Source organism: Suricata suricatta, chromosome 8 (genome assembly GCF_006229205.1).
Source record: "Suricata suricatta isolate VVHF042 chromosome 8, meerkat_22Aug2017_6uvM2_HiC, whole genome shotgun sequence".
NCBI lineage: Eukaryota > Metazoa > Chordata > Mammalia > Carnivora > Herpestidae > Suricata > Suricata suricatta.
Genome location: NC_043707.1, coordinates 59,166,352 through 59,192,431, shown reverse-complemented (window position 1 = coordinate 59,192,431; position 26,080 = coordinate 59,166,352). Strand labels below are relative to the sequence as shown.

Here is a 26,080-nt window from a genome sequence, read left to right as displayed (position 1 = left end):
TCCAGACTTCAACCCATCTGCTTCCTACCACGTCCCAGGGTGCCTCCCAGACCGCCAGCCCTTTACCGAGAGCGTCGGATTTGACGGAGTTTTCTTGGCACCGCCTCTATGAAGCACTGCGTGGGGCGCATGCGCACTGCGGCGGACCCGGAGATCCGGGGTTCTAGGCCCTGTGTGGCAGGGATTGTTTCTGCTGCATCCGGTTTTCCCGGAGCAGACTCTGCTTCCACGCTTCCGCCAGACCCCGCGGGCCCCCAACGGAGACCAGGGTTTCGGAACTGCGGGGCCGGAGCGAGCGTCTCTTCTTCTTCCTGCTCCGGCGGAGGCCTTGTCGCTGCGGGCCGGGCCCCAGGACGCCCCCAATGGCCGGGCAGCGGGTGGAGGTGGACGGCGGGATCATGGAAGGGGTGAGTACGGACCCGAGGCAAGGCCGGTGGCGCTGCAGCCCGGGCTGGGAAGGAGAGTGTTCCTGTCTGATGTTTTCTCTCTCCTCTCCCACCCGCACCCTTGGCAGGGCGGCCAGATCCTGCGGGTCTCTACAGCCCTGAGCTGTCTTCTAGGCCTCCCCTTGCGAGTGCAGAAGATCCGAGCCGGCCGCAGCACGCCAGGCCTCCGGTAAGTCGGGGCGCTGGGGGCGGGGCCGCAGGACTAGGGGATGCGTGTGGGTTCGTGCCTGGCCGGGGGACAGGCGCTGGGGCTGGAGAGGGGTGCGGACTGCGGTCCTTGGGGCCCCGGGTTTGTTCCGGCTTTGGGGCGGGGAATCGAGGACGCGGGTGGTGATGCTTGGAAGATCCCCGACCTAAGGTTGAGGAATGTGAAAGCCGGGCCCCACGGCCCCGGGGGAGCATGCTCTGGCCTACACGGTTAGCGGTGACCAGAACTGTGCAGTCTGGAAAGCCTTAAGGGGCAAATTGAGAAAACAGGCTCATGTCTTCTCTAGATGGCTAGAGTTCTCTCGCTTCCTGATGAATTATCTTTTAAAATGTTGTCCCGCATCATCAGGCATTTCAAGTACCTGGAGAGCTTGCAGCACCCGGCAAGATGGATCAGGGCAGAACAGTCTATGCGGCCAGAGGAAACCCCGCTTTTTAACCAGTGTATAGAATCATCGCTCAGGAAAGGGCCTGACATGTGTTTTTCTAACTTAACTTAAGACCTCTAAATTTTTTTAAATGTTTTTATTTATTATTGAGACAGAGAAAAACAGAACATCAGTGAGGGAGGGGCAGAGAGAGAGGGAGACAGAATCTGAAGCAGGCTCCAGGCTCTGAGCTGTCAGCACAGAGCCTGATGTGGGGCTGGAACCCATGAACTGTGAGTTCATGACCTGAGTGGAAGTCAGCCGCTTAACCAATTGAGCCACCCAGGCACCCCCAGACCTCTAAGAAGCTATGAGTACAACCAGAATTATCAGTTGTGGACAGGGAAACACCTTGACACTTGACCTTGTTTCTTGTCTGGGAAGCTAGGCATGCCACTAGCTAAATTTCAGGTATATGCTCCTGTTAGAAAGGGACCCAGGTTGAAGCCAAACTGATTCTTTTGGGCATTGTGATAGATCAGCAGTCTCTTAGTGTTTTATCTACATTCCATTTTGAAATTAAAGGGCAGTTTTTGATATATATGAACATTAATTGCCTCAGTCACAGCAGTAGTTTGGGGCAATTTCACCAGTAGGGAAATGCAGTTCATTAAGGCTGTGGTAGATACTTCATTAGTTTGCTAGTAGAGCCGCCATGACAAAATACCACAGACTGGGTAGCCTAAACAACAGAAATTCATTTTCTCACGGTTCTGGAGCCTGCAGGTCCAAGATCAAGGTGGTGACAGGGGTGGTTTCTTGGTTTTCGGGAAGATTGTTTTCAGGTCTCTCTCGTTGGCTTGGAAGGTGGCCTCTCTCTTGCTGCCACTTCATGTGGTCATCCTATGGGCATGTGTACCCCTGCTGTGTTTGTATGTCCTAATCTCTCTTTTTAAAATTTTTTTAAAATGTTTATTTGTTTCTGAGAAAGCGAGAGAGCATGAGCAGGAGGGGGCAGAGAGAAAGGGAGACACAGAATCCGAAGCAGGCTCCAGCCTCTGAGCTGTCAGTACAGAGCTGCACGCTGGGCTTGAACTCATGAAATGCAAGATCATGACTGAGCTGAAGTTGGACACCCAAATGACTGAGCCACCCAGGCACTCCCCCCAGCCCCCCAGCCTCCTCTTTTTATAAAGACACCACAGAGAATAGATTAGGGCTTACCCTAACTAACTCTTTTTAAATTTTTAAAGATTTTTATTTTTATTTTTTATTAAAAATTTTTTTTTAAATGTTTTTTATTTATTTTTGAGAGACAGAGAGAGACAGCACGAGCAGGCGAGGGTAGAGAGAGAGGGAGACACAGAATCCGAAGCAGGCTCCAGGCTCTGAGCTAGCTGTCAGCACAGAGCCCGATTCGGGGCTCGAACACATGAACCATGAGATCATGACCTGAGCTGAAGCCAGCCGCTTATCCGACTGAGCCACCCAGGTGCCCCTAAGATTTTATTTTTAAGTAATCCCTGTACCCATCATAGGGCTTAAACTTACAACCCTGAGATCAAGAGTCACACCGTACTAACCGAGCCAGCTGGGAGCCCCCTAATCGTGTCTCTTTAATGTTATCATCTCTTTAAAGGCCGTGACTCCAATTACAGTCACATTCTATAGGGCTTCAACAGAAGAATTTTGGAGGAACACAGTTCCGCCCATAATAGGTACCCTAGATTATTCAATGACATGCAAGTGAGATTGGTGGCACTTAGTTTTATCAGTTTTCCTCTTTGCACACTTCTCATTTGCAACAATAGCTAAAATAAGTGGTCTGGAAGGAGTTCTTGAAAGATGCCTACCAGCAGGCAGTCTAGGTACATGTAAAGGAGTTCTAGCCCTGAAGATACGGCATTTCTTGTGGTTAGACCTTGCTCTTTTCTTGCCATTGCAGTTTTATAAATGGGTCATAAAATGTGGGGATATAGGCAGTCTGAATGCACACGTTTTGATGCAGTATTATGACCTGAAGGCCTCAACATTTATCTGGACTGGAAATGATTCGAGATTTGTGTGATGGCCACCTGGAGGGGGCAGAAATCGGCTCAACAGAAATAGTGTTTACACCGGAGAAGATTAAAGGTGGAATCCACACAGCAGATACCAAGACGGCAGGGTATGTGTCACTTACATTCCATTTAAGTATGGGCTTTGCAGTTAGACGTGGATTCAAATGCGGGTACTACCAGTTACTACACAAGTTGCTTAACCTCTGAGCTTTCATTTCCTTACTTTTTAAATGGAGAAAACAGTAACCTTTCAGGGTTAGACATTATGTAGTTTGGGGTATCTAATTTCCTATTAATTGTAGCTAATATCATATCTAGAATTTTCTTATGTGCATACTATAGCATATTTGTTTCTTTTTATTATTCAGAAACTGAATATCCGAAAATGACTACGTTTTTATGCACTGTAGTAATAGTAGTTTTTACATTGTGTGTAGCATATTTAGTTCTTGGCTTGCAGCTAATTCTGAGTCATATTCTACTTTTGGTCTAGGTATTTTTGGTGGGTTTTTTTGTTTTTTGTTTTGTTTTGTTTTTATGTTTTTTATTTATTTTTGAGAGACAGTGCAAGCAGGGGAGGGTCTAGAGAGAGGGAGACAGAGAATCTGAAGCAGGCTCCGGGCTCTGGGAGGGTCAGAGAGAGAGACACAGAATCTGAAGCAGGCTCCAGGCTCTGATCTAGCTGTCAGCACAGAGCCCGATGCAGGCCTCGAACCCACGAACTATGAGATCATGACCTGAGCCAAAGCCGGACCCTTAAACGACTGAGCCACCCAGGCGCCCCATTTTTGGTGTTTTTAAGTAGATACTTATGCTACCCTGTTTAGAAATTTGTAGGTTTGATCTTGGGTTTCTTACCCCTTTGGAAAAATGGATATTTAACAATTAAATTGAGCCTTTATCCTTTTCCAGGAATTCTTCCTTTTATTGACAAAACATGGAGAGGGCTTTTTTGTGGTTTCTGGGTTATTTGGCTGATTGCTATTGAAAACCATACCTTTTTACCAAAATCCTATCCATTCAGTAGGAAATTTGATAAAATAAGAACTAGTAATGGAAACCTGACGCCAGTTTGTTTCAGAAACTGTTTTAATAGATTTTGATTAGTTTAGTTTATGAAAATATTTAGTGATAATTGAGATTTGAGTGATGCTGTGAATAGACCTCTGTGAAAAGGGACCTGCTGCCAGGCCCAAGGTGAGGTTTGCCAAGTGAGAACTTTCTAAGGGGATTCGGGAATTTTGAGATATCTTTACTTGTAGTCAGAATATCATTTTGGGTATTCTCTTGTATGAAAAGTGGGGGGTGGATTATAGTTAACCAACTCTCTAAAAATTAACTAAAATAGAACTGTAAAATTTTGAAGCTGCAAGAGGGAAAATAGACATCATGTATTTCCATTCCTTCCTCCACTTAAGAATGAGAGAATAAAGACCCTCTGGTGTTAAGTGATGTACCCGAGGTCACAAAGTTTGAGACAGAACTAGAGTTAGAATGTAGGCCTCTGACTTCTAATTCACTAGCCTGTATGGGAAATGAGTTTAACGTTGCAAATCCAGTTCCATTTAGAGGACTAAAACAAGCTTTTTGCTTGTTCCTAGCAAGAAAACGTATCTTCCTCACTTTCTAACATTTTTATCCTTAACTGTGATTAGAGTACCATGTGTTTTCTCAAACCATGTGTTTAGGAATTTCTCATTCCTAAAATTAAGGTTTTCTTTACTAAGAATCTGGTTTTATCAGGGGAATAGGGAGAACACTTTAAATGTTGCATTCCTCAGAGGGAATAAACACTGAGAAGTTTAGTAGTTTTAACCTTATGGTTTATTGTAAACTAAACATTTCCAAGTTTATTCACTTGCTCCTAGGCTTAACTCCTTGAGAACAGGGATTATATTGTACACGTTTTCTCTTACAATATCTACCGTATTATGCAGTCAGTAAATCTCTACTAAATTAGTGACATGCATTGTTAGTGATAGAAACTGCATTGTTACCATAAGAAAGTTAAGTGAAGTCTTTTGGTATTGAGGCTATGTCAAATCTATGCTACATCTATGTCTAATCTATGAATGTGACGGCTCATTTAGAAAATCTGACCAAGTGTATCATTTTTACAAAATATTTCATATTCTGTAATTATTCCTCATGACTTCTCACATTATTTTACTAAAATGAGCAGAGGTGAGTTACTGAAAGATTATTTTCTTTAAACTTATTTCTATATAAAATATTCAGCTGTCAGTCTTTGTGAAATATTATTTTGTCATATCATAAACTCCATGATGGTAGGATCTATATCTTAACTTGATATTTGGAACAATGGCTTGTGCATAGTAGAGATTAAGATAAAATTATTTAAGTATTTCTAGACGTTGACTTTTATGTGTGTAACTCTATGAATGTTATTACAACTTAATTTACCCTCTTTCCTATGGTGTATTTTTAGACTTTGACTATATTAAACACATTTTCATAAATTGCACTTTCAAGAATCCATTTATAAACATGTTATAAAAATGGTGTCATTTAAAAAAATCTTTTATTTGTAAATTAATGAAAGATCATATAACTAATGTTTAATTCAAACCCAGATTTTCTGATCATTTAAGGCCAGTTACTTCTGTGAAATGCTGTCTTTAAGACTCAGGATTTTATCATTCAGTTCCTGGGGTGTGTGTTTTTTTTTTTTTTAAGTAAGTTCTCCGCCCAGTGTGGAGCTTGAACTCATGACCCCAAGATCAAGAGTTGCATGCTGTACTGACTGAGCCAGCCAGGCACACTCTGCCTCTTTTTTTTAATGGGGTGTTTATTAACGTTAGACTTGGGTATATACCTGCCTCCCCAATTGTCTGTGCCTCCGCTCATGGTGATGTGTCGTAATACCATGTTCTTAAGACTTCAAAAAGAAAATGCAGCTAAGCCTGTTTGCCTTCTCCTTAGGAGTGTGTGCCTCTTGATGCAGGTCTCAATGCCCTGCGTTCTCTTTGCTGCTTCTCCATCAGAGCTTCGTTTAAAAGGTGGAACGAATGCTGAAATGGCCCCGCAGATCGATTACACGGCCATGGTAAGGGCTCTTGTTGAGGAGCTGAGGATGGTCTCGTGTGTTCTTGTGAACCCCCGTTCTCTACTTAAATATATCCTGAGTAGTTGTGTGGATGCCTGTTTGTTTCTTCATGGTGTCTAGTTCTGTCGTGGGAGAAAGTAAGGGATTCTGTTTACTTTAGATTTTGTGTTGTGTCTAAGAGCAGTGCTCATAGTGAATTCTTGTAAAACCTCAAGTGTAATTGTTGCATGAATTTTATTACTTATATAAATCAGTCCTTTTATAAATACAGGAACTCTGTTTTGGAAGAAAAACGTCAAAACAAAAATTAGACATGTGTTTGACAAGAACTGAGGAGGATGTGGAAAAATTGGAACCCTCACACCCTATTAGTGGGAATGTAAAATGGTGCATACATTATGGAAGACAGTGTGGAGGTTCCTCAAAAAATTAAAAACAAACCTATATAATCCAGAAATCCCACTTTTGAGTATTTATCCAAAAGGACTAAATGAGGAACTTGAGGAGAGATTAGCATTCCCGTGCTCATTGCAGCACTATTCATAATAGCTAAGATGAGAAAACAACCCAGATGTCTGTTGATGGATGAATAGATAAAGAAAATGTGGCTTATGCATACAGTGGAATGCTACTCAGCCTTGACAAAGACATTCTAGAAGATGTGACAGCATGAATGAACCTTGAGGACGTGATGCTAAGTGAAATAGCATCACATAAAGACAAATACTGGCATGATTCCACTAGTATAAGGTATCTAAGGTAATCAGATTCATAGAGTCAAAGAGTGGAATGGGGTATGGGGAAGAAGACAATGGGGAATTACGAGTCAACAGGCATAAAATTTAAAGTTAAACAAGATGAATAAGCTCTAGAGATCTGTACAACATTTACCTATAGTCAGCAATAATATATGCTCCATTCAAAAAGTTGGTTAAGAGGTAGATCCCATGTTAAGTGTTCTTACTTACCTCAACAAGATAAAATAAATACTATATTTTGACTATAAGTTTTCAAAATGTTGAAACTCCATGTTGGCACGCCTAGTAGGAGAGAGAAGTGGCATCCTCTTATTTTCCTCCAGGCTTATTGAGGTATAATTATAGTAAAATACATCTTTTTAGTGTACAGTTCTGTGATTTTTGACCTATGGTTGTGAACTGGCCACCACAGTCAAGATACAGAATTACTGTAAGAAATCACCTCAGACCCCTTTGTAATCATTCTTGTGCCCTGGACCTTGGCAACTACTCATCTATCTTCTGTCATACTTTTGCCTTTTTTTTCAGAACACCATATATAGGAATAATACTGTATGTAGCTTTTTGAGCCTGTTTTTTTCCCCACTTACCATAATATGTTTGAGATTTGTCCATGTCACATATTTTGGTAATGAGAGAGAAGTAGTAGTCTATTATATAGATGTCCCAGTTTCTTCATCCAGTCATCTGTTGAAGGACATTTGGGATGTTTCCAGTTTCTGGCAATATGAATCCAGTCTGTATCAACATTTACATACAGGTTTTTTGGTGTGAATGTAAGTTTTCATTTCTTTTGGGTAATTACCAAGGAGAGGCATTGCTGGTAATAGTAAGTATAGATCTGATTTTATGACAGACTGCCAAATTGTCTTGGCGTCCAAAGTGGCTGCATTGTTCTGCACTTTCACCAGAATTTCAGCTATGCTGCGTTTCCCCAGCACTTGGTATTGAATTTAATTTTCTTTGCCATTTTAATAGATGGTATAATCTTTTAAAATTCAGTTTGATAAGGCTGTATAATAAAAGTTAATATCATTTCTTCACCTAATAATTCCCCTTCAAGGAAATGACCGTAATTAAATGTTACAGAATGCAGCCAGAGATAAATGTTAAAGGTATTTGAGCAGAGCATTATATACTATAGTAATCACTGTATAGTATACATAATTATGTAATTATGAACACTTGGGCGGTGGTTCAGTAAATTATGCTAGAATGCCACAGAGCCATTCAAATACTGTTTAGGAAGAATTTTATGATGTCAGGAAAATGCCTTTGTTTATAATGTTAGATGGAAAAAATGAGGATAAAACATTGAATAGGCAATGAGATTTCAATGTATAAAAAAATTGAAGAAGGCGGAATGGAATGCTGTTCATCACTATCCCCTAATTTCTTACGTATTATATTGCAAAGGGATAGGAAATACTGTCCTGTGGAGTAGCCACTGGGATCAAGGATCATGAGTTCTGATATTTTTTTCCTTAGATAGACTTGCATAACGCTGATTAATTAAGAGTTAAACTTTTAATGTTAGTTTACATGTCAGTTATATGAGAAACAGAACTAGTCTACACATTTTTATATCTGTTTATCTATAGTACCTTCTTATCACCTCACTGCAGAGCATTTTTGTGTAATGAATATACTTGTCAAATCAGTGAATATTTGTAGTTAATGTAACAATAAACTGATTTTTCAGGTTTTCAAGCCAATTGTGGAAAAATTTGGTTTCCAATTTAATTGTGATATTAAAATGAGGTGAGTTACTTATTTGTTGACCCACCATTTGTGCTAAAAATGGGAAAATTAGACCTTAGGGAATTATTCTGGAGCCCGCTACTTCTAGTAAGAAATCATTAAAAACAGTAAGCAGCAGGGGCATGGGGACTTGAAAGCAGCTGATATGATGTTTGCTTGTTTTTTGGGAGACATATTTTCAAGGGAATTATTACACTGAGGGACCTTCATATCTATTGTTGTTCATGCTCAGCACAGATTGAGTACTATCTGTGTGCAGACAACTGGATGAGGCACCGCACAGTCATAAAAGAGATTCTTTCCCACAGTGCAATCAGAATTATTTTCCTAAGAAGCATATTGGGCATTCAGGTTATTTCCCCTCAAGGATTCCCTTCTGCCACATAATAACAAGGCCAGATTTCTTGATGTGGCATTTAAGTGCGCTGCAGTCCTTTTGCAGTTTATCTTTCTAACTTCATTCCCACTCTCCATGTGTTCTTCTTTCTTTTTTTGAGAGACAGCAAGTGAGCATGAGGGGGGGTGAGGGCGGGTCAGGGGCAGAAGGAAAGAGAGAGAAGATCTTAAGCAGGCTCCACGCCCAGCACAGAACCTGGCTCAGGTCTGGAGCCCATGACCCTAGAATTATGACCTGAGCCGAAATCAAGAGTTGGACACTCAGTCAGCTAAGCCACTCAGGTGCCTCTGTTCTCCACGTATTCTAACATATGATTGCTTACTACTCTTTAAAATTGCTTTGTGCCTTGGGGCTTTCATGTCTTTGTTCATGTTTTTCCTTCCCTGCTCTTTTAAAAACTGGACATCCTGTATATTTTCAAAATGTGACCTGTAATTTCTTGTGTGAGTTGTCATGAGTGTGTCTCAGTTGGAATTCGCATTTGCACCTCTCTTGTAGCCTTTTTCTACGGCCTGACTTGTGTTCTAGCAAGTTGTCTGTAGAGCCAGCTCCCTACCGGATGGGGAGCTCCTGGTGGATGGGAGCAGGTGCCCTCATCTGTGTGTTCCCGTCATCTTCTGGAGAATAAGGGACAGTCAGTATTTGAGTTAAAATTTTGTTTGTGTTTACTTAATATTCATCGTATTTACTGAGTACCTCCTGCTTACCAGACATTGTTTTAGGCACTGGAGTAGAGCAGGAACAAAACACAAAGCCCTGGCATCAAGGAGTTTATATCCTAAAACAGCAATGTCAGAAAGAACTTTCTGTTCATTGAGGGGTAGTTCCCTGTGTGCCCAATGTGGTAGTCATGAGCCACAAAAGACTTGAAAGGTGGCTAGTGAGACTGGGGAGCTGAGTTTTAAATTTAAATTTAGTCACATGTAGTTTGGCTACCATATTGGATAGCACAGATCTAAAATGTTGCTTGGAAATTTCAAAGATGAATTATTTGTTTAGATATAATTCATATGTTATTTTACTGTAAATATTGAGCTATATCTTGTCATACAGTCAGTTTATGTGAGTATTTGTCATCCCTTTTTTTGTAGGGGCTACTACCCAAAAGGAGGCGGTGAAGTGATTCTCCGAATGTCACCCGTTAAGCAGTTGACCCCAATAAATTTAACTGACCGTGGCTCTGTGACTAAGATATATGGAAGAGCTTTTGTTGCTGGCGTTTTGCCGTTTAAAGTAAGTTGTCTGGAAGTGCGTGTGGGTCTTGGTAAATATTATGTCATCCAAATTTTGAAATTATTGAAAGTACTTTATATATTTTATGATTTTATCTTTAAGTAATCTCTACACCCATTGTGGGGGCTAAAATTTAGAACCCTGAGATCAGGAGTCATATGCTCTACCAGATGAACCAGCCGGGCACCCCAGAAGCACTTAATTTTTTTTAATGTTTTATTTATTTTTGAGGGAGAAAGCATACACACACATGAGCAGGGGAGGGGCAGAGAGAGGGGGGAACAGGAGGTCTGAATCAGGCTTTTTGCTGACAGCAGCAAGCCCACTGTGGGGCTTGAACTCATGAACTGCGGGATCACCACCTGAGCTGAAGTCAGATGGTCAACCAACTAAGCCACCCAAGTGCTCCAAAGGCCTTAATTTTTTAATAAATTTTTTAATTAAAACTTTTTCCTAAACTTCTGTGCTACACTTGAAAATCAAGTTTTTTAATGCATGTAAGAGATATTAATTATTGTATGTATATTTGAAAGCTTGAGAACAGTTGTCAAAATAATCATTATTTTTTTTTTTTTTTCCGTCTTGCCAAGCTAGGTGGCAAAAGACATGGCGGCGGCAGCTGTAAGATGCATCAGAAAGGAGATTAGGGATCTGTATGTTAACATCCAGCCTGTTCAGGAACCTAAAGACCAAGCCTTTGGCAATGGAAATGGAATAATGTAAGACAGTGACTTTTTCCTGGATACTGATGGAGAGCTCTGAAATAATTATCCTGTTTAAATTAAAGATTTGTAGTATTTTTGTTCAAGTTTTACAGTTTTGTTTTGTTTTTTAGTGTTCATTTTTGAGAGAGAGAGAGAGAGAGAGAGAGAGAGAGACTCAGAATGTGAGCAGGTGAGGGTCAGAGAGAGAGGGAGACAGACTCCGAAGCAGGCTGTTAGCACAGAGTCTGATGCGGGGCTGGAACCCATGAACTGTGAAATCATGACCTGAGCTGAAGTCTGCCACTTAGCTCACTGAGCCACCCAGGTGCCCCAAGTTTTACAGTTTTAAAACACATTTTTAAGGACATTCCTACCCAAACCAGTAGTACAATGAATTAAGATGATTATTTTATTCTGAAGTTTTTTCCTAAGGATGGTTTGCCTTTTATTACGTTGTAAGAGCCTATTTGCTCTTAACATTTAAGAGAACTTAAATGTTTAAGCCAATCAGAAGTTAGCCTTTGAAGCTGATCCTGAGAGAAATATTTTCCAGTTGTTTTTCTATACCTCAAATATGAAGTCCATTTACATGTAAATGCTAGATACAGCAAAGGTCTATTTAGAAAAGAATTATGTTATTATGTTATTTAATGACGAGATGTTGATTTAAGTATAAAATGCTTTTTTTTAAAGTGATTTTTTCATTAACTTATTTTGAGAGAGAGAGAGAGTATGCATGCATGCAGGAGTGCAAGTGGGGAAGGGACAAAGAGAAAGGGAGAGGGAATCCCAGGCAGGCTCTGTGCTGTTAGTGCAGAGCCCAACACAGGGCTCAGTCTCACAAACTGCGAGATCATGACCTGAGCTGAAATCAAGAGTCAGACACTTAACTGAGTCACTCAGGCGCCCCTAAAGATTTCATTGTTAAGTAATCTCTACACTGAACTTGGGGTTTGAACTCACAACACTGAAATCAGGCATGTGCTCCACCTACTGAGCCAGACCGGTGCCCTAAATTTAAGACTGCTTATCTGAGGTTTTGAAGTATGAGAGTGTCTCTCGTGAATAGAAAGTCTCTTTTTCAGAGTTTCTACTAAAGGATTTAAATGCATACTTAAACATTCTATGTTTGATAATACTATCTAAAAACTATAAAACAAAACCAAAAATTTCTGTAGAAAGATGTTTTCTTTTTTTTATTGAAATATAGTTGACACACAATGTTACATTAGTTTCAGGTGTACAGACATAGTGATTTGACACTATGTTTTGCTCACCTCAAGTGTAGCTTCTGTCTGTCTCCTTATGATGCCATCCCAATACCACTGACTGCGTTCCCATTGCTGTGGCCTCCATCCCTGTGACTTACTTGTTCCGTAACCGGAAGCCTGTCTCCTTCACTCCTCTTCACCCATTTTGCCCATCCCCCATCCCTTCCCCACTAGCAACTATCCGTTTGTCCTTCTCTATTTATGGGTCTTTTGTGCTTTTTGTTTACTTTGTTTTTTAGATGCCATGTATAAGTGAAATCCTGTGGTGTTTGTTGTTGTCTGACTTACGTCACTTAGTATAATACACTCTAGGTCCATCCATGTTGTTACAAATGGCAAGATCTCATTTCTTTTTATGGTTGAGTAACATTCCATTGTATATAATACATCTTCTTTTTCCATTCATCTATTGATGGACACTTGACTTGCTATTGGATACTGTAATTTTTGATAGATATATAATTATTGCCATTTTGTTAATTGTTTCCTGGTTGTTTTTGTGGTTCTCTATTCCTTTCTTCTTGCTTCCCTTGTGATTGATGACTTTTGGTAGTGTTCTTCCTCCTTATTTTCTGTGTATCAAAGTTCTAGTTTTGTGGTTACCATGAGGTTCATATATAACATCCTAAGTATATAGCAGTCTGTGTTAAGTTGGTCACTTACGTTGGAACACATAGGAAGACCTTTTTCACTTTAGATAATAATAAAACACTTTATAGTACATAGAAATGGTATCGTTTAGTGTGAATAGGATAACTTCCAGGAGAGCCATTCCTTACCTGTGAACGGATTAGAATCTAGTGTGACTTCTGTCAGAAGAGCTGACGGGTGCTGATGCTCTGATGGAGATGGAGAGTCCTGCTCTCTGTATGAAGAATTTCACTTTTGCAGTTTACTAAGTAGATCTAGTGCTACATAGTTAGTAACCACTGTTCTCCTGGTTGTATTTGCATGTAATTTTAGAATATTTATTGCATAGATAGTAATTTTTTTTTTTTTTTGCCTATTTAGCATTGTTGCTGAGACATCTACTGGCTGTTTGTTTGCTGGATCATCGCTTGGTAAACGAGGTACAGATAAATGGAGTCCAGTGTTAGTGTAAAATTTTTAAATTACCTGTCAGGACTGAACATTATAGCATGAAATATGGCAGGTTTGAATGGACATGATTAACTGGTTCATTTTTAGAGTCCGTTAAATTTTCAGTATTTTTCCTAACTTTATACTTGAAAACTTTCAAACTTACAAGAAAGTTGAATGACTAATGAACATCCATAAACTGTTCTCCTAGATTTACCCACAGTGAACTGTTAGCTACAAGTTGTGTGTGTTTCGGAACTAGTTGTGTAAATTGGAGATCCCGCGTCTCACCCCTGAATACCGCAGCGCAGATGTCCCAAGAACAATACCTGTGTAATCACAACACCGTTTTTACACCCAAAGAATTTGTCTGTTATATTCAACATAACCACTTGCCTCCAAAATAGGTTTTAGAGTAGTGGGGGATTTTCATTTTTGAGCATTCCCAGCAACTGGCCATCATTTCTGTTTAGTTTCTTTTCTACCGCAGAAAGTTTCACCTTTTTTTTCCCCTTTCATGATAATGACATTTTGAAAAGTCTAGGCCATTTTCTCATAGAATTTCCCACAATTTGGATTTGTCTGATTGTCTCATGATTAGATAGATTCCGGTGAAACGTTCTTAGTAGGAATATTGCATAGGTGGCTGTGCACCTTCGATTGTATCACAACAGAGTTAGTGATGATGTCAGTTTGTCCTTCCTTGGTAAAGGTGACTGTGATCGTTTGGTTAAGTAGTGTCCTCCAGGTATGTCTGCTATAAATTCTTTCCCTTTTTATAGGTAGTAAGTCATCTGGGATAATACTTTAATACCGTTTGATTATCTTATTCCTATACAGCTTTCATTCAGTGGTTTTCGTGTCCATTGATGATTCTTTCCTGTGCCAGTTATTACATTGGTGATTTCAAAACACAGTATTTTTGTGAAAGGGAAATGTAGTTAAGATTAAGCATATTTGGAAGAAGAGAGATGTGTATACATCTAATTGTTAATATTTGAAGTTACTTTTGCCATCGAAGTGACTTCTAGTTGAACTTCTTGATGTGTGTATGGTAACTGATTGCTTTATTCCTACTCTGTAGATCTTTAAAGATGCTTACCCTTGCTGTGCTGTTTCACCACATTATTATTGCTGAATAGAAAAAAATTTCAGATAATCTTAATCTGCTCATTTGATAGATGTGGATACTAGTTGGGTATCAAGTCTTAACAACATAATAGAATAAATAAAATTAATATCTCCAAATGAATTCTGTTTAAAACTGTGCTGTTTAAACTATGGTTGGTGGACAGTAACATATCCACATCATCTGACAGTTTGTTAGAAAAACACATTTTGGGGTTTATTCCATACCTATCAAATTAGAATCTCTGGAAGTTGATCCCAAGGATCTGTTTTAACAAGCTCACTACATATTTCTGAAGTATAATGAAGTTTGAGAAGTAGTGATAAAAAATACGTATTTAGAATACACTAGTTACTTGTTAGGGACAGTGAAGAATCCATGTGGATAGTGAGCTATTGCATACAGAATCTACAGCAGACTTGAGGAAGCAAAGATAATGCAAAATATAAAGCAGTGACTGGGAGTCCATGTAAGTCGTAAGTGCTTGGCAGACGTTGGGTGGCATATGAGTTCATTGGGTACCAAGAAGTGCCATGTACTGTATACTAGGGTCACAGACATGTGAACCACTGTCCTGTTTCCTGGCTTAGTCTGGTAGAGGAGACAGACCATGGTATTCCCAGGGTATCATGGGAGCACAGGGGAAGAACAGCTAATACTCCTGTGGGGGCTGATTGACCCCAAATCTGGCTTCTGCTATTCAGCAATCCTCCAGTAAGTTCTATAGATGAGTAGAATTTAACCAGATGAAAAAGTGAGCTAAGGAGGAAGGGCAAAGAACAGTGCTGACACAAAAGAGTGTGCTCTGTGTTTGGGCAACTACAACTATGTATGATGAGTGTAGCGTCTGGAGCAGGGGAGTGGAGATGAAGTTAGAGAGGTTGACAGAGGCCAGATTTTGAAGGACTTTGTTGACAGGTCATATAAAAGAATTTGGGTTTTGTCATGAAAATGTAAAGATGTAAAACATTTCTTTTAAGTTTATTTATTTATTTTGAGAGAGAGTAAAGGGGGCAGGCACAGAGGTAAGGGGCAGAGACAGAGAGAGAAGGAGAGAGAATCCCAAGTAGTCTTTGCACTGTCAGCACGGACCCTGACATGGGGCTCGAACTCACAAACTGTGAGATCATGACCAGAGCCAAAACCAAGAGTCGGGCGGTTAACTGACTGAGCTACCCAGGCACCCTGAAAACGTAAAGACTTTAAGGAGGAATGTCATATCAGCTCTTTGGAAGGGGAATTCTGATAACTATGTGGATGATTGCAGGAAAACCTTATTGGAGGCAGGAAGACAAGACAGTTATAGCTGTTTAGGTCAGAAATGGTGAGGGCCTATACAAAGGGATGCGATGATTGGGGTTAGAGAGGGGAGTACCGATTCAAGGATATTAGGAGGGGGAGTAGATATTTGGTGACCAGTTGGATATAGGAAGTGAGGAAGGTAATGTGAAAAATAACCTTCTAGATTCCTAGCTTGGGTACCTAGAAACATGTCAACTTGTGACATAGGAGGTAGAGTTAGTTTGCCAGGGTAGATGATAGTTTTAGGTATATTGCACTGAGATTGTAAAGCAATCATTACTTCGTTATTAGCAATACTTAGAATTAACTTTGCTGACCAGCCCTGAAAAAATTGCTAATATTCCATCAACACCTTTTTCTTACTTTGTCGTAGGAGACCACTTTTACTTTGAAGCTGTCTTTGGACAACACAGTTTCAGAATGCAAGTACTTATTTTTAGAGTTAGAATGGTAGAAGGGAATGCTTCTAGCAGCACACTGGCTCAGATCGACTGGCCTCTGCTGGTGCTCTCCCTGGTTTCCTGTCAGGCACAGGTGTCAAGTGAGGTGTCATTAGCAAATGTAAAAGAAGCGTGGGGTCTTATCTCTTAGTATATATATTACACGGATATCAGAGAGAATGCCATAGTTTCCATTATCCCCTTTCACTTCTGATTTAAATTGACTAAAAAATTATCAGACCCTGAATCCTAACGTCTAAGAGTTACTGCCAGAAGCAACATTGGCTGGTTGTCCACGCCATCATCTGTGGTAGAAGCAGTAACCTGTAACTAATGAGTCATGTCTGTCTCTATTTCAGTCACTAATACTATTCTGAGTGTAGTTTACTTATCTGTTGAATGAAAGAATTAGCCTGGAGCACTTCTCAAGTTCTGGCTATAACATTCTTTGATCTTGTAACAAAGGTGAGGTTTCGTTTTGTTTGAGAGGATACTGGGGTTTTGGATGGAGGCAGTATATTATAATAGAGAGCGCTAAATGGAGAGCGAGAAGACAGAAGATTTAGTCCTATGTCTGCATTATCCTGCAGTGTGGCTCTGGGCTTTCCTTTTCTGAAATATGAGATTCCACCACCATCTATATGTAAGGATCCCTTCCAACTTTATATGATTACAGTATGGACAGGATATTTTCTGTCTTTCGATTGTGTTTTTTTTTTTTTAATTTATTTTTGATACAGAGAGAGACAGAGCATGAGAGGGGGAGGGGCAGAGAGAGAAGGAGACACAGAACCGGAAGCAGGCTCCAGGCTCCGAGCTAGCTGTCAGCACAGAGCCTGACGTGGGGCTTGAACCCACGAACGTGAGATCTGACCTGAGCTGAGGTCGGAGGCTAACCGACTGAGCCACCCAGGTGCCCCTGTCTTTGGATTGTTGAGTATTTGTGTGTTCTTTGTTACTCTGGTCTTTGAAGTACTATGGGAGAAAAACAGTCTGCTGAGATGATTGTGCTTGTGGTTCATCAGTCCCTGTGTCCTGTGTGTGTAAATTGCCTACGTGATAGTGAGCACTTTCCTGCTTCAGTATGTGTGGCAATTCATGGCATCTCTCTGAGGTCCTAAGATCAATCTTTTGGCCTTCTCTTTTTAATGCAATAACTGTTTTATAGTATTGTCCTTTTAATAAGCTAAAAGACACCCAAATCATTGAAATTAATTTTAATTTGCTGTATTGTAAACCATGAAAATTGAGACCTTTTTGAGAAATATCCAAAATACCACAAGATTATTTGTCAGTTAGAAAAGCATAAAAATTTCAGAAGAAATTGGGATTTTGCTCTTTTGCTTAGAACTAATATAATACCTGGAATACTAATAAACAGATTTCTCACATATGCCTCATTTTGTTGAGTTGCCACAGACCTCTAGTAATAACTGGAAATGATCGGGATCAATTCATACCATTATTCACGGTCAGGGCGGCTGGGTAGGAGGGAAGGTGAGTGGCTCTGGGAAGCACTTTGTCCCTCAGCAGAGAAACCTTAGTACGCTTGCTGCTCTCTAATACTACAGAGCCAGGAATTCTTTTTCTCTCCCTCATCCTCCATGCACATTTTAGCCATTCTTCAAGCACTCTCTTGAGTCTTCATGCTCCACGAAACCTTCTCAAATTGTTTGAGAACCTATATTCTTTTCCTTTTCTGAACTATCCTTGGGGATATAGTTTATACCGTACAACTTAGTCCCTACTTATCCTCTGGTTCTCTAACATAGGAGTGTATTTTTATGTTGTCCTAGCAAAGGAAACAGTTCCTGTTACTTCGTACAGGACACACATAGTAGGTACTCAGTATTAACTGTTGTTACGAATAGCTTATTATGAACCCGTCATGGTATTATATGCTTTGTCAGTATTATCTCTAATTTCTTTTGACAACTTTTACAACTTAGGTGTTACCATCTCCATCTCCGTTTCCCTTTGGAAGAGGCAAACTAGTTTACCCAAGAAGTTGACATTTCCATGCTCCAAGCTGCTTCATTCAGTCATGTACTTGACTGATTGGTGTTGTAAAGATAGTTAATTTATTATATTATAATAACTGCTCTAATGAGAAACAGTTAAAATTTTGAAAAGTTCACTTTTCTGGGAAATCTTAAAAAGGTACACGTATAATCAAATGAATTTCCAAATATAAAACAGGAACAAAAATTAACCACATTCCCATTCCTTAGAAGATATTTTTATTTGCAGCTAGGGGCTTCTTTTAATTTAAAGTAACTATTTTAAAAGAATCATTTGACATTCCAGCACTTCTGACAGACTTGTTTTGTATTCATTCAGTGTTGTATGAAGATTTGGGGCGTGTGCAGAGACCCAGGGAGTGGGGCATGGGGATAAATATTCTGTCTTATTTTCAAAATAATAAATGCCTATTTAAGTCTTAAAGGAATAAAAGTTTGCAGTTATTTGCTATAAGAATTTTTATCAGCTTTTCCTTAGATGAAACATAATTATCTGACTTAAAAAAAATCCTTTATTTCTAATGGAATTGCCTACAGATTAATTGTAACACGTATAAATTGCAGATTTCAAATTTTGACAGGCCTAGTGTTATAGGATTATAACTTTTTAATTAAAAATTTTTTTAATGTTTTTATTTAGTTTTGATAGAGTGTGAGTGGGAGAGGGGCAAAGAGAGAGGGAGACACAGAATCGAAGCAGGTTCCAGGCTCCGAGCTGGCAGTACAGAGCCTGACACGGTGCTCGAACCCATGAGCTACAAGATCATAATCTGAGCTGAAGTCAAATTCAACCAAGCTCAACCAACTCAACCGACTGAGCCACCCAGGCGCCCCCATAATTAATACTTTTAAGACAGGGCCAAATACAGCCTGGTTTTTCCTCCACTAGGTTCATGAAAAGATACAAATTATTTGCATTGTGCAAAGCTCTCAGATGATTAAATATACTTAAAAGTCTTGGGTGAGTTGGTTGGGTGAGTTCAGAGGCCTAAAAAAGTTATACCAGTGCTAACTGGGATATACTAATTCAACCCTTTGCCTCTTAGTTTGTTTTTGTTTTTTTACATTGTGTCTGTCATAGGTGTAAATGCAGACAAGGTTGGAATTGAAGCTGCCGAAATGCTGTTAGCAAATCTTAGACATGGTGGTGCTGTGGACGAGTATCTGCAAGACCAGGTAATAATGCTTTTAGGATAAAAACCTTTGAAGCTATTAGATTTGAGTATTTGATAAATAGATTGACTGTACATTTTGTTTTTTTAATTTGTTTTTTGAGTTTTTAAATCTTATTTAAGTAATTACTATACCCCATGTGGGGCTTGAACTCTTGACCCTGAGATCAGGCATCTCCTGCTCTTCCAAATGAACCAGCCAGGTGCTTCAGATGAATGTAAATTTTGTCACTGACTTTGTGAGAGACTGATTGGCATGTACTAGTTCAACCAGTTTTTAAATAGTTTCCTGGAATTTATATTCCTCAAATTTCAGTTTTCATCTTGACCTGGCCACAGCATTCGGTACAATTGATCATTCTTTCCTTCTCTAAATTCTTTGCTCCCTTGGTTTGCCTTCCATCTCCCTGGCCGTGTAGTTTAGTCTCTTTGGTAGTTTGTTATTGTTGTTTTCATCTCATTTTCCAAGTTTTGGAGAGTCTCTTGGCTCAGGCTCATGCCTCTTCCCTCTCTGTTCACTGCCTCGGGTGTTTTGTCCAGTCTCAGTTCATGTCCCAGCTGTGCGCAGAAAACTCACAAGTTTATAGCAGCTAGTTCAGGCCTTTCTCCTTACCTCTGGCCCTTGTGCCTGTCAGCATCTCCACTTGGACGGCAGCATAGACCTCTTTAACTTAACGCATCTATTCATACGGAGAAATGCTGGTGAATAGTTCCAAGGAAGATCTTTTTATGGTCGCCTATCTTGATGGACTTTCTTTTTCTCTACCTCACTTTTCTTCTCCTTCATCTTAAACCATCAAGCTGCATTTAGAAATGTATTCTTTAGGATTTCTTAACTGGTTTCTTTCCTTTACTTTTTTTTTAAGACTTTATTTATTAAATAACTCTACACTCAGTGTGCAGCTCGAACTTACAGCCCCAAGATCAAGAGTCTCATGCTCCACCAACTAAGCCAGCCAGGTGGCCCTCAACTAGTTTCTTTCTTTCTTTTAATGTTTGTTTTTGAGAGAGAGAGAGACAGAGAGCAGGGGCAGAGAGAGAGGAAGGAGAGGATCTGAGGCAGGCTTTGCGCTGACAGCAAAGAACCCAGTGCAGGGCTCGAATCCACAAACCATGAGATCATGACCCAAGCTGAGGTCAAATGCTTAACCGACTGAGCCACCCAGGTGTACCCCTCCTTAACTAGTTTTTTATTTCCCTTATTTCTAGTCTCTTCCTTCTTGGCCAGGTTTACTCTATACTCCCAAGAATTCTGTATTGGTGTTATTTATTTACCCACTAAAATGTTACAATTTTAGGGGCCCCTGGGCAGCTCAGTTGGTTTAGTGTCCAACTCTTGATTTCAGAAGCAGGGCCTGCTTGGGATTCTATCTCTCCTTCTCCTCTTCCCCTCCCCCTCACATGCAAGCTCTCTCTTTCTCTCAAATAAATAAACTTTAAAAAACATGACTGTAGACAATGGAAGAAGCTCTTCATATTATATATTCCACCTTGTAGAAACAGTTGGTCTGATATACTAACTTTTAACTCTATGTTTTATTCTTAAACACTCATTTTAGAAAATCTATATTGGCAGCTGCTGCTAAGCATTTCTGTACCACAGCACAGACTGTGGGTGACATAGGTTTTCTGTCGTCTTCTTGGGACTTCTGGAAACCTAAAGAAGTAGAAAATCTTTGAGCTTTTTTGACTTCTAGTAGTGTTTTCATATGGTAAGCAGTACAATTTTAACTCCAAATATTAGTAAATGTGTGAAATTTTTCTTCTTTATTCTTTTCTAATAGCTGATCATTTTCATGGCATTAGCCTGTGGAGTTTCCAGAATAAAAACAGGACCAGTTACACTCCATACACAAACGGCTATACATTTTGCTGAACAACTAGCAAAGGTGAGTATCACATTAGAAAGAGTTAATTGATTTTTATCTGAGCCAGTTTTGGGTCAGATTGTAATAAACAGAATACTTAATGGTAGTCATAATTGCTGTCCCTCACCTAGTACTTCTTGTGTGGCAGACACTGGGCTGACCCAGCAATTTTTCTGAATCATCTTACTCTGCATAACCATTTTATTTTTTAAAGTTTATTTTTATTTATTTTGAGAGACAGAGCAAATGGGGCAGGGGCAGAGGGAGAAGGAGACAGAATCCCAAGCAGGCTCTGCACTGCCAGCACAGAGACCAATTCAGGGCCTGAACACAAGATCCACGAGATCATAACCCTAGCGTAAATCCAGAGTTGAATGCTCAACGCACTAGGTGCCCCGACCCTGCATAACCATTGGGTTGTTGGGTTATTATTCCCATTTTGCCTGTGAGTAAAATGAGGTAAAGGGATTAAATTAACTGCTCAAGACCACATGGTTTGTTAGTGGCAGAGCTGGGCTTTGAGCAGACCCAGGAAAGCACACAGCAAAGCCCCCATGTGCTTCTGCCTTACAGAGCAAAGATACTTTCGTCCGAAATATGACACCAAATCATAAGGAATTCACAGTTGGCCATAAACTGAAATGTTTATATGAAACCTTATATATTTCATTTTCTTTGATTCTACGGTAGAATAGAATATTTGCTGAAATTTTAACACCAGCCCTCTGACCTTTTATAAGAGTAGATTTACAACTTTTTAATTGTTTAGTAGGGTTTAGTAGTGTTTAAGCTCATATTTATACTTTTCTACAGGAAAAAAATTGACTAATGTATTTTTTTATCTGAAACTAATATAATTTCCTTATAGAAAATTTGGAAAATAAAGGGGAAAAACTGCCTATAAATCCCTTTTGCCAGTACAACCCCTGTTGACATTTAGGTATTTTCCTGTTAAAAGTGTTTCTCTTTGCATTTTTTTTACACTTACTGCATACAGTTTCATTTCTTGCCTTTTTCAGTAATTGCGTGTTTCTGTTTTGTTGTAGTCTTTATAATGTAATTTCATAAAGTGATCTATAATTTGTAACTCAGAATTTTACGAAGGAAGGTGCTAACCTAAAGTATTTTTAAAAATTATAACAGTAATGCATACTGTTAAAAAGATAACTATTGCAGAAGGGTAGCAAGCACAAAGCTGGGAGTTGCCCTACTCGCGACAGTTTATTTGCATGATTTTTAATAACATAAACCTTTTGTTCTTGTTATTAGAAAACATAGATAGATTTTGATTCAATTGTAGGAAAAGGCTAATAAGAACTGAAGGCAAAGTATATTTGATGTCAAGAGATAGTAAATGTACTTTTTATTATTCCATTTATACTGTATTTGTAAATATTACTTGTCATTTTTTCTTTGTAAACTATGATCTTCTTGGTGGCAAGGACTAAGTTGCATTCATATAGACCTCACTTTTTTTTTTAATGTTTTATTTATTTTTGAGAGAGGGAGAAACAGAATGAGCAGGGCAGGGTCAGAGAGAGGAGGAGGTACAGAATCTGAAGCAGGCTCCAGGCTCTGAGCTAGCTGACAGCACAGAGCCCGACGCGGAGCTCGAACCCACGAACCGTGAGATCATGACCTGACCTGAAGCTGGATGCTCAACCGACTGAGCCACCCAGGCGCCCCTAGTCCTCACTTTTTATAGTCCTCTGCATACAGTAGACACCGACATGTTATTTGAAGTGAATACGTAGTGGAGAGTGCTGTGAACTGGAATTTATAGCTGTGGTTTCTTGTTCCGCTCTGTGGTATCTTACTGAGTGACTGGGGGCAAGCTGCTTTATCTTTCTGTGCCTCGATGCAGGTAATTCATCTATAAAATCAGAAACTGGTGCATTGTCCATTAAGACTCTTTCTAGCTTTATATTTGTGTGGTTTCAGTATGCTTACATATAGACTAGAAATGATTTCCTTGAGTGTTCTTGTATTTCATGTTCACATAATGCTTGTTACAATATGTACATGTATATAATCACACAGGTAGTTGGCTGTATAGCTCAGAATTCAGTGCTTATTCATTCAACAGTAATTTTCAGTGTCCACGGTATATTAGTACACTGTCACATAATCCTGAAACTGGAATAATTTGTGACTCTTAGTATGCAACAGGGCCCTAGAACGATGATTTTCAAATTGTGTTTCATAGAATCTGAAGGTCTTAGGCCTATTTAAAATCCATTTGGTGCAAATTTAACCCACTCAGTTGTTTTGATTTTAATTGTTTTATTAGAATGATCACAGTAGCTTTAAAAAAAAATCATGTTTCCAGAATACAGTGATAGAGACCAAATATTTCAGAGCCAAACTTAAATTAGTTAACAAGTGAAAAATACCATGTTAAGACCAACAAAGATGAAGGGCTTCCCTCCACCTTCCTTCTCTGAACTAGATTTTTTTTAATAGCATATTTAGAGAATTAAATTGGCAAGAAAAATTTGAGGGAAGTTAAAAACTTGATCTTGACCAGATCAGAGAAGTATAAATGCTTCAGTGCCATGTTTTAGGAAAAGTACAGGAAGTAGGTAGTAAAGGTGTGTGATAGTTAACAGTTGAGATTTTCAGGGGCACCTGGGTGGCTCAGTCGGTTAAGTGTCTGACTTCAGCTCAGGTCATGCTCTTGCGGTTTGTGGGTTCGAGCCCCACATCGGGGTCTGTGCTGCCAACTAGCTCAGAGCCTGGGGCCTGTCTTCGAATTCTGTGCCTCCTTCTCTCTCTGACCCTCCCCTGCTCACACTGTCTCTCTCTCTCTATGTCTCAAAAAATAAAGAAAACATTAAAATTTTTAAAAAAGAAAAAACAGTTGAGACTTTGCAAATGGTATTTGTCTAGCTTGCAGATATTTTTGGGGTTGTGATGTGATGGGTGTGGAACAGGGCCCAGGCTGAACATTCTGACAGGACCCCACAGGTGTATGTTTCCTTCGAGCAAGAGTCATGGTTTGGGAACAACCTATTTTATATTTAGACTATCGGATTTCTCGTGAGTCATTTGATCTTTGTGCCTCTAGTGTCTTCAATAAAATAAGCTTGATATTAACTGCTTACCTATTTAAGTTGGATTTAAGGGCTCTCTGTCTCTCCGTATCTTATTTATAAACTAAATGCTTCTCCGGTTTCAGGCTAAATTCTCTGTGAAGAAATCAGAAGATGAAGAAGATGCCTCTAAAGACACTTACATTATTGAGTGCCAAGGAATTGGGATGACAAATCCATATCTGTAGGGTATTTGCCTTTTAAATAATACCTCGATGATATATTGCACTAAATCACTTCATAAATACTACAAAACGGCAAATAAGAAGTAACTTATTAAAGGACCTGACTTAAATTTGGAGATAAAGTACAGAGTGTTGTAGATTTACTGAGAATGCTTCATTAAATTAATCTTACTTTATCTCCTGAGATAAAGACAATGAAATACAAGAGTTGATGGGTATGTATGAGAGCTGATTTCAGTATTAAAGTATGGAAATAGAGTATTTTTTCTACCTGAAGTGTGTTTTTCTTTCTTATATAATGGAGTAGGTCAGGGATATAGATTTGGTCTGTAATTTGTGGTTACTGAAACCTCATGCATAATGGGACAACTTTCTGCACAAGTATTTGCTGTGTCATCAATAACATTTAATAAGCATTTTCTCATTCTAATTATATGTCTCTTCTTTCCAGTGGACAGTTGGTAAATACTGATTTTGAACCTATTGAATGTTTAGAAAGCCAAACAATGAGGATTGCAAAATCGAACCCTAGTAAATTTGTCCAAATTCAGCCCAGTATGTTTTTGTTTGGCTTTTAAAACATTCAACAGATTCAAAACCTAATTAAAATATAATTGAGCACCTTTAGAACAGAGTCTGCTTTTCATCACTCTCCATTACCGTACACCCACATTTAGATTACTTCCTGGTCCCTGTAGGCAGTGGAGGTTGTGACTCAAACGGAACCAGTTTGGTGTGCCAGCAACACATGCTGTCCTGTAATGTATTGAGGAAGGTTTTTTTTTTAAATTTTTTATATTTTTAGAGGCGTTTTTTTTTAATTTTTTTAAGTTTATTTATTTTGAGAGAGAGGGAGGGAATGTGGGAGGAGCAGAAAGAGAGGGAGAGCGAGAATTCCAAGCAGGCTGTGCTCTGTCAGCACCAAGCCTGATGGGGGCTCAGTCCCACAAACCATGAGATGTGACCTGAGCCGAAACCAGGCGTCGGACACTTAACCAACTGAGCCACACATGTGATGTGAGGGGGTCTCTTAAACTTGTTTCTGTCTTAGACTTTATCTGATGATGAATTTAATTTAAGGTATAGATCCAGGGGATGGTATTATAATAATACATTCACAAAGTGCTGAATTAGTCCGTATTGAACAACATAATGAAAAAAAAAATTACTCCCATGTACATAATCATGATAATGATCATCCATGATTTTTGTGGCCTTGGGCAGCTGGGTTCACTTTGCTCTAAAGATGTGATAATAATATTGCTTACTATTTATGTTTTCATGAAGGAGGTAAATTTTATAAGCTCATTTGTAGAACATGAGATGTGGAGTAGCTCTCTATTTTAGAGTAAAACTATGCTTTTAGTATAGTTTTCAGAGGGGTTGTGATAAATTTGGGGGTCTGTAAGGTGATCAGATCCTTGCTGCTTTCGGCCTGGTGTGCAGCAGTCTGGAAGAGGTAGGCTGGAACACAGAAATCGGGAATTGTGTAGTGCGAGATATAGAGTCAACTCCGGAT

General features: G+C 39.4%; 1 protein-coding gene across 2 annotated transcripts; it reads left to right on the top strand.

The window, feature by feature from the left end:
- Positions 1 to 147: 147 nt before the first annotated feature.
- On the top strand, positions 148 to 24,831 carry RTCA (RNA 3'-terminal phosphate cyclase). Of its 2 annotated transcripts, XM_029949051.1 has the most exons (11): positions 148 to 407; positions 515 to 615; positions 3,045 to 3,188; positions 6,025 to 6,148; positions 8,609 to 8,667; positions 10,156 to 10,297; positions 10,892 to 11,016; positions 13,284 to 13,342; positions 19,326 to 19,420; positions 21,201 to 21,305; positions 24,463 to 24,831. In XM_029949051.1, exons 1-11 carry the CDS (start codon positions 363 to 365, stop codon positions 24,562 to 24,564), a joined length of 1,101 nt encoding a protein of 366 aa, XP_029804911.1. In that variant the 5' UTR covers positions 148 to 362; the 3' UTR covers positions 24,565 to 24,831. The 2 variants fall into 2 exon arrangements, with proteins under 2 accessions (XP_029804911.1, XP_029804912.1); XM_029949052.1 differs by lacking the exon at positions 148 to 407 and having other exon boundaries at positions 530 to 615; positions 3,030 to 3,188.
- The last annotated feature ends 1,249 nt before the right edge of the window (positions 24,832 to 26,080 follow it).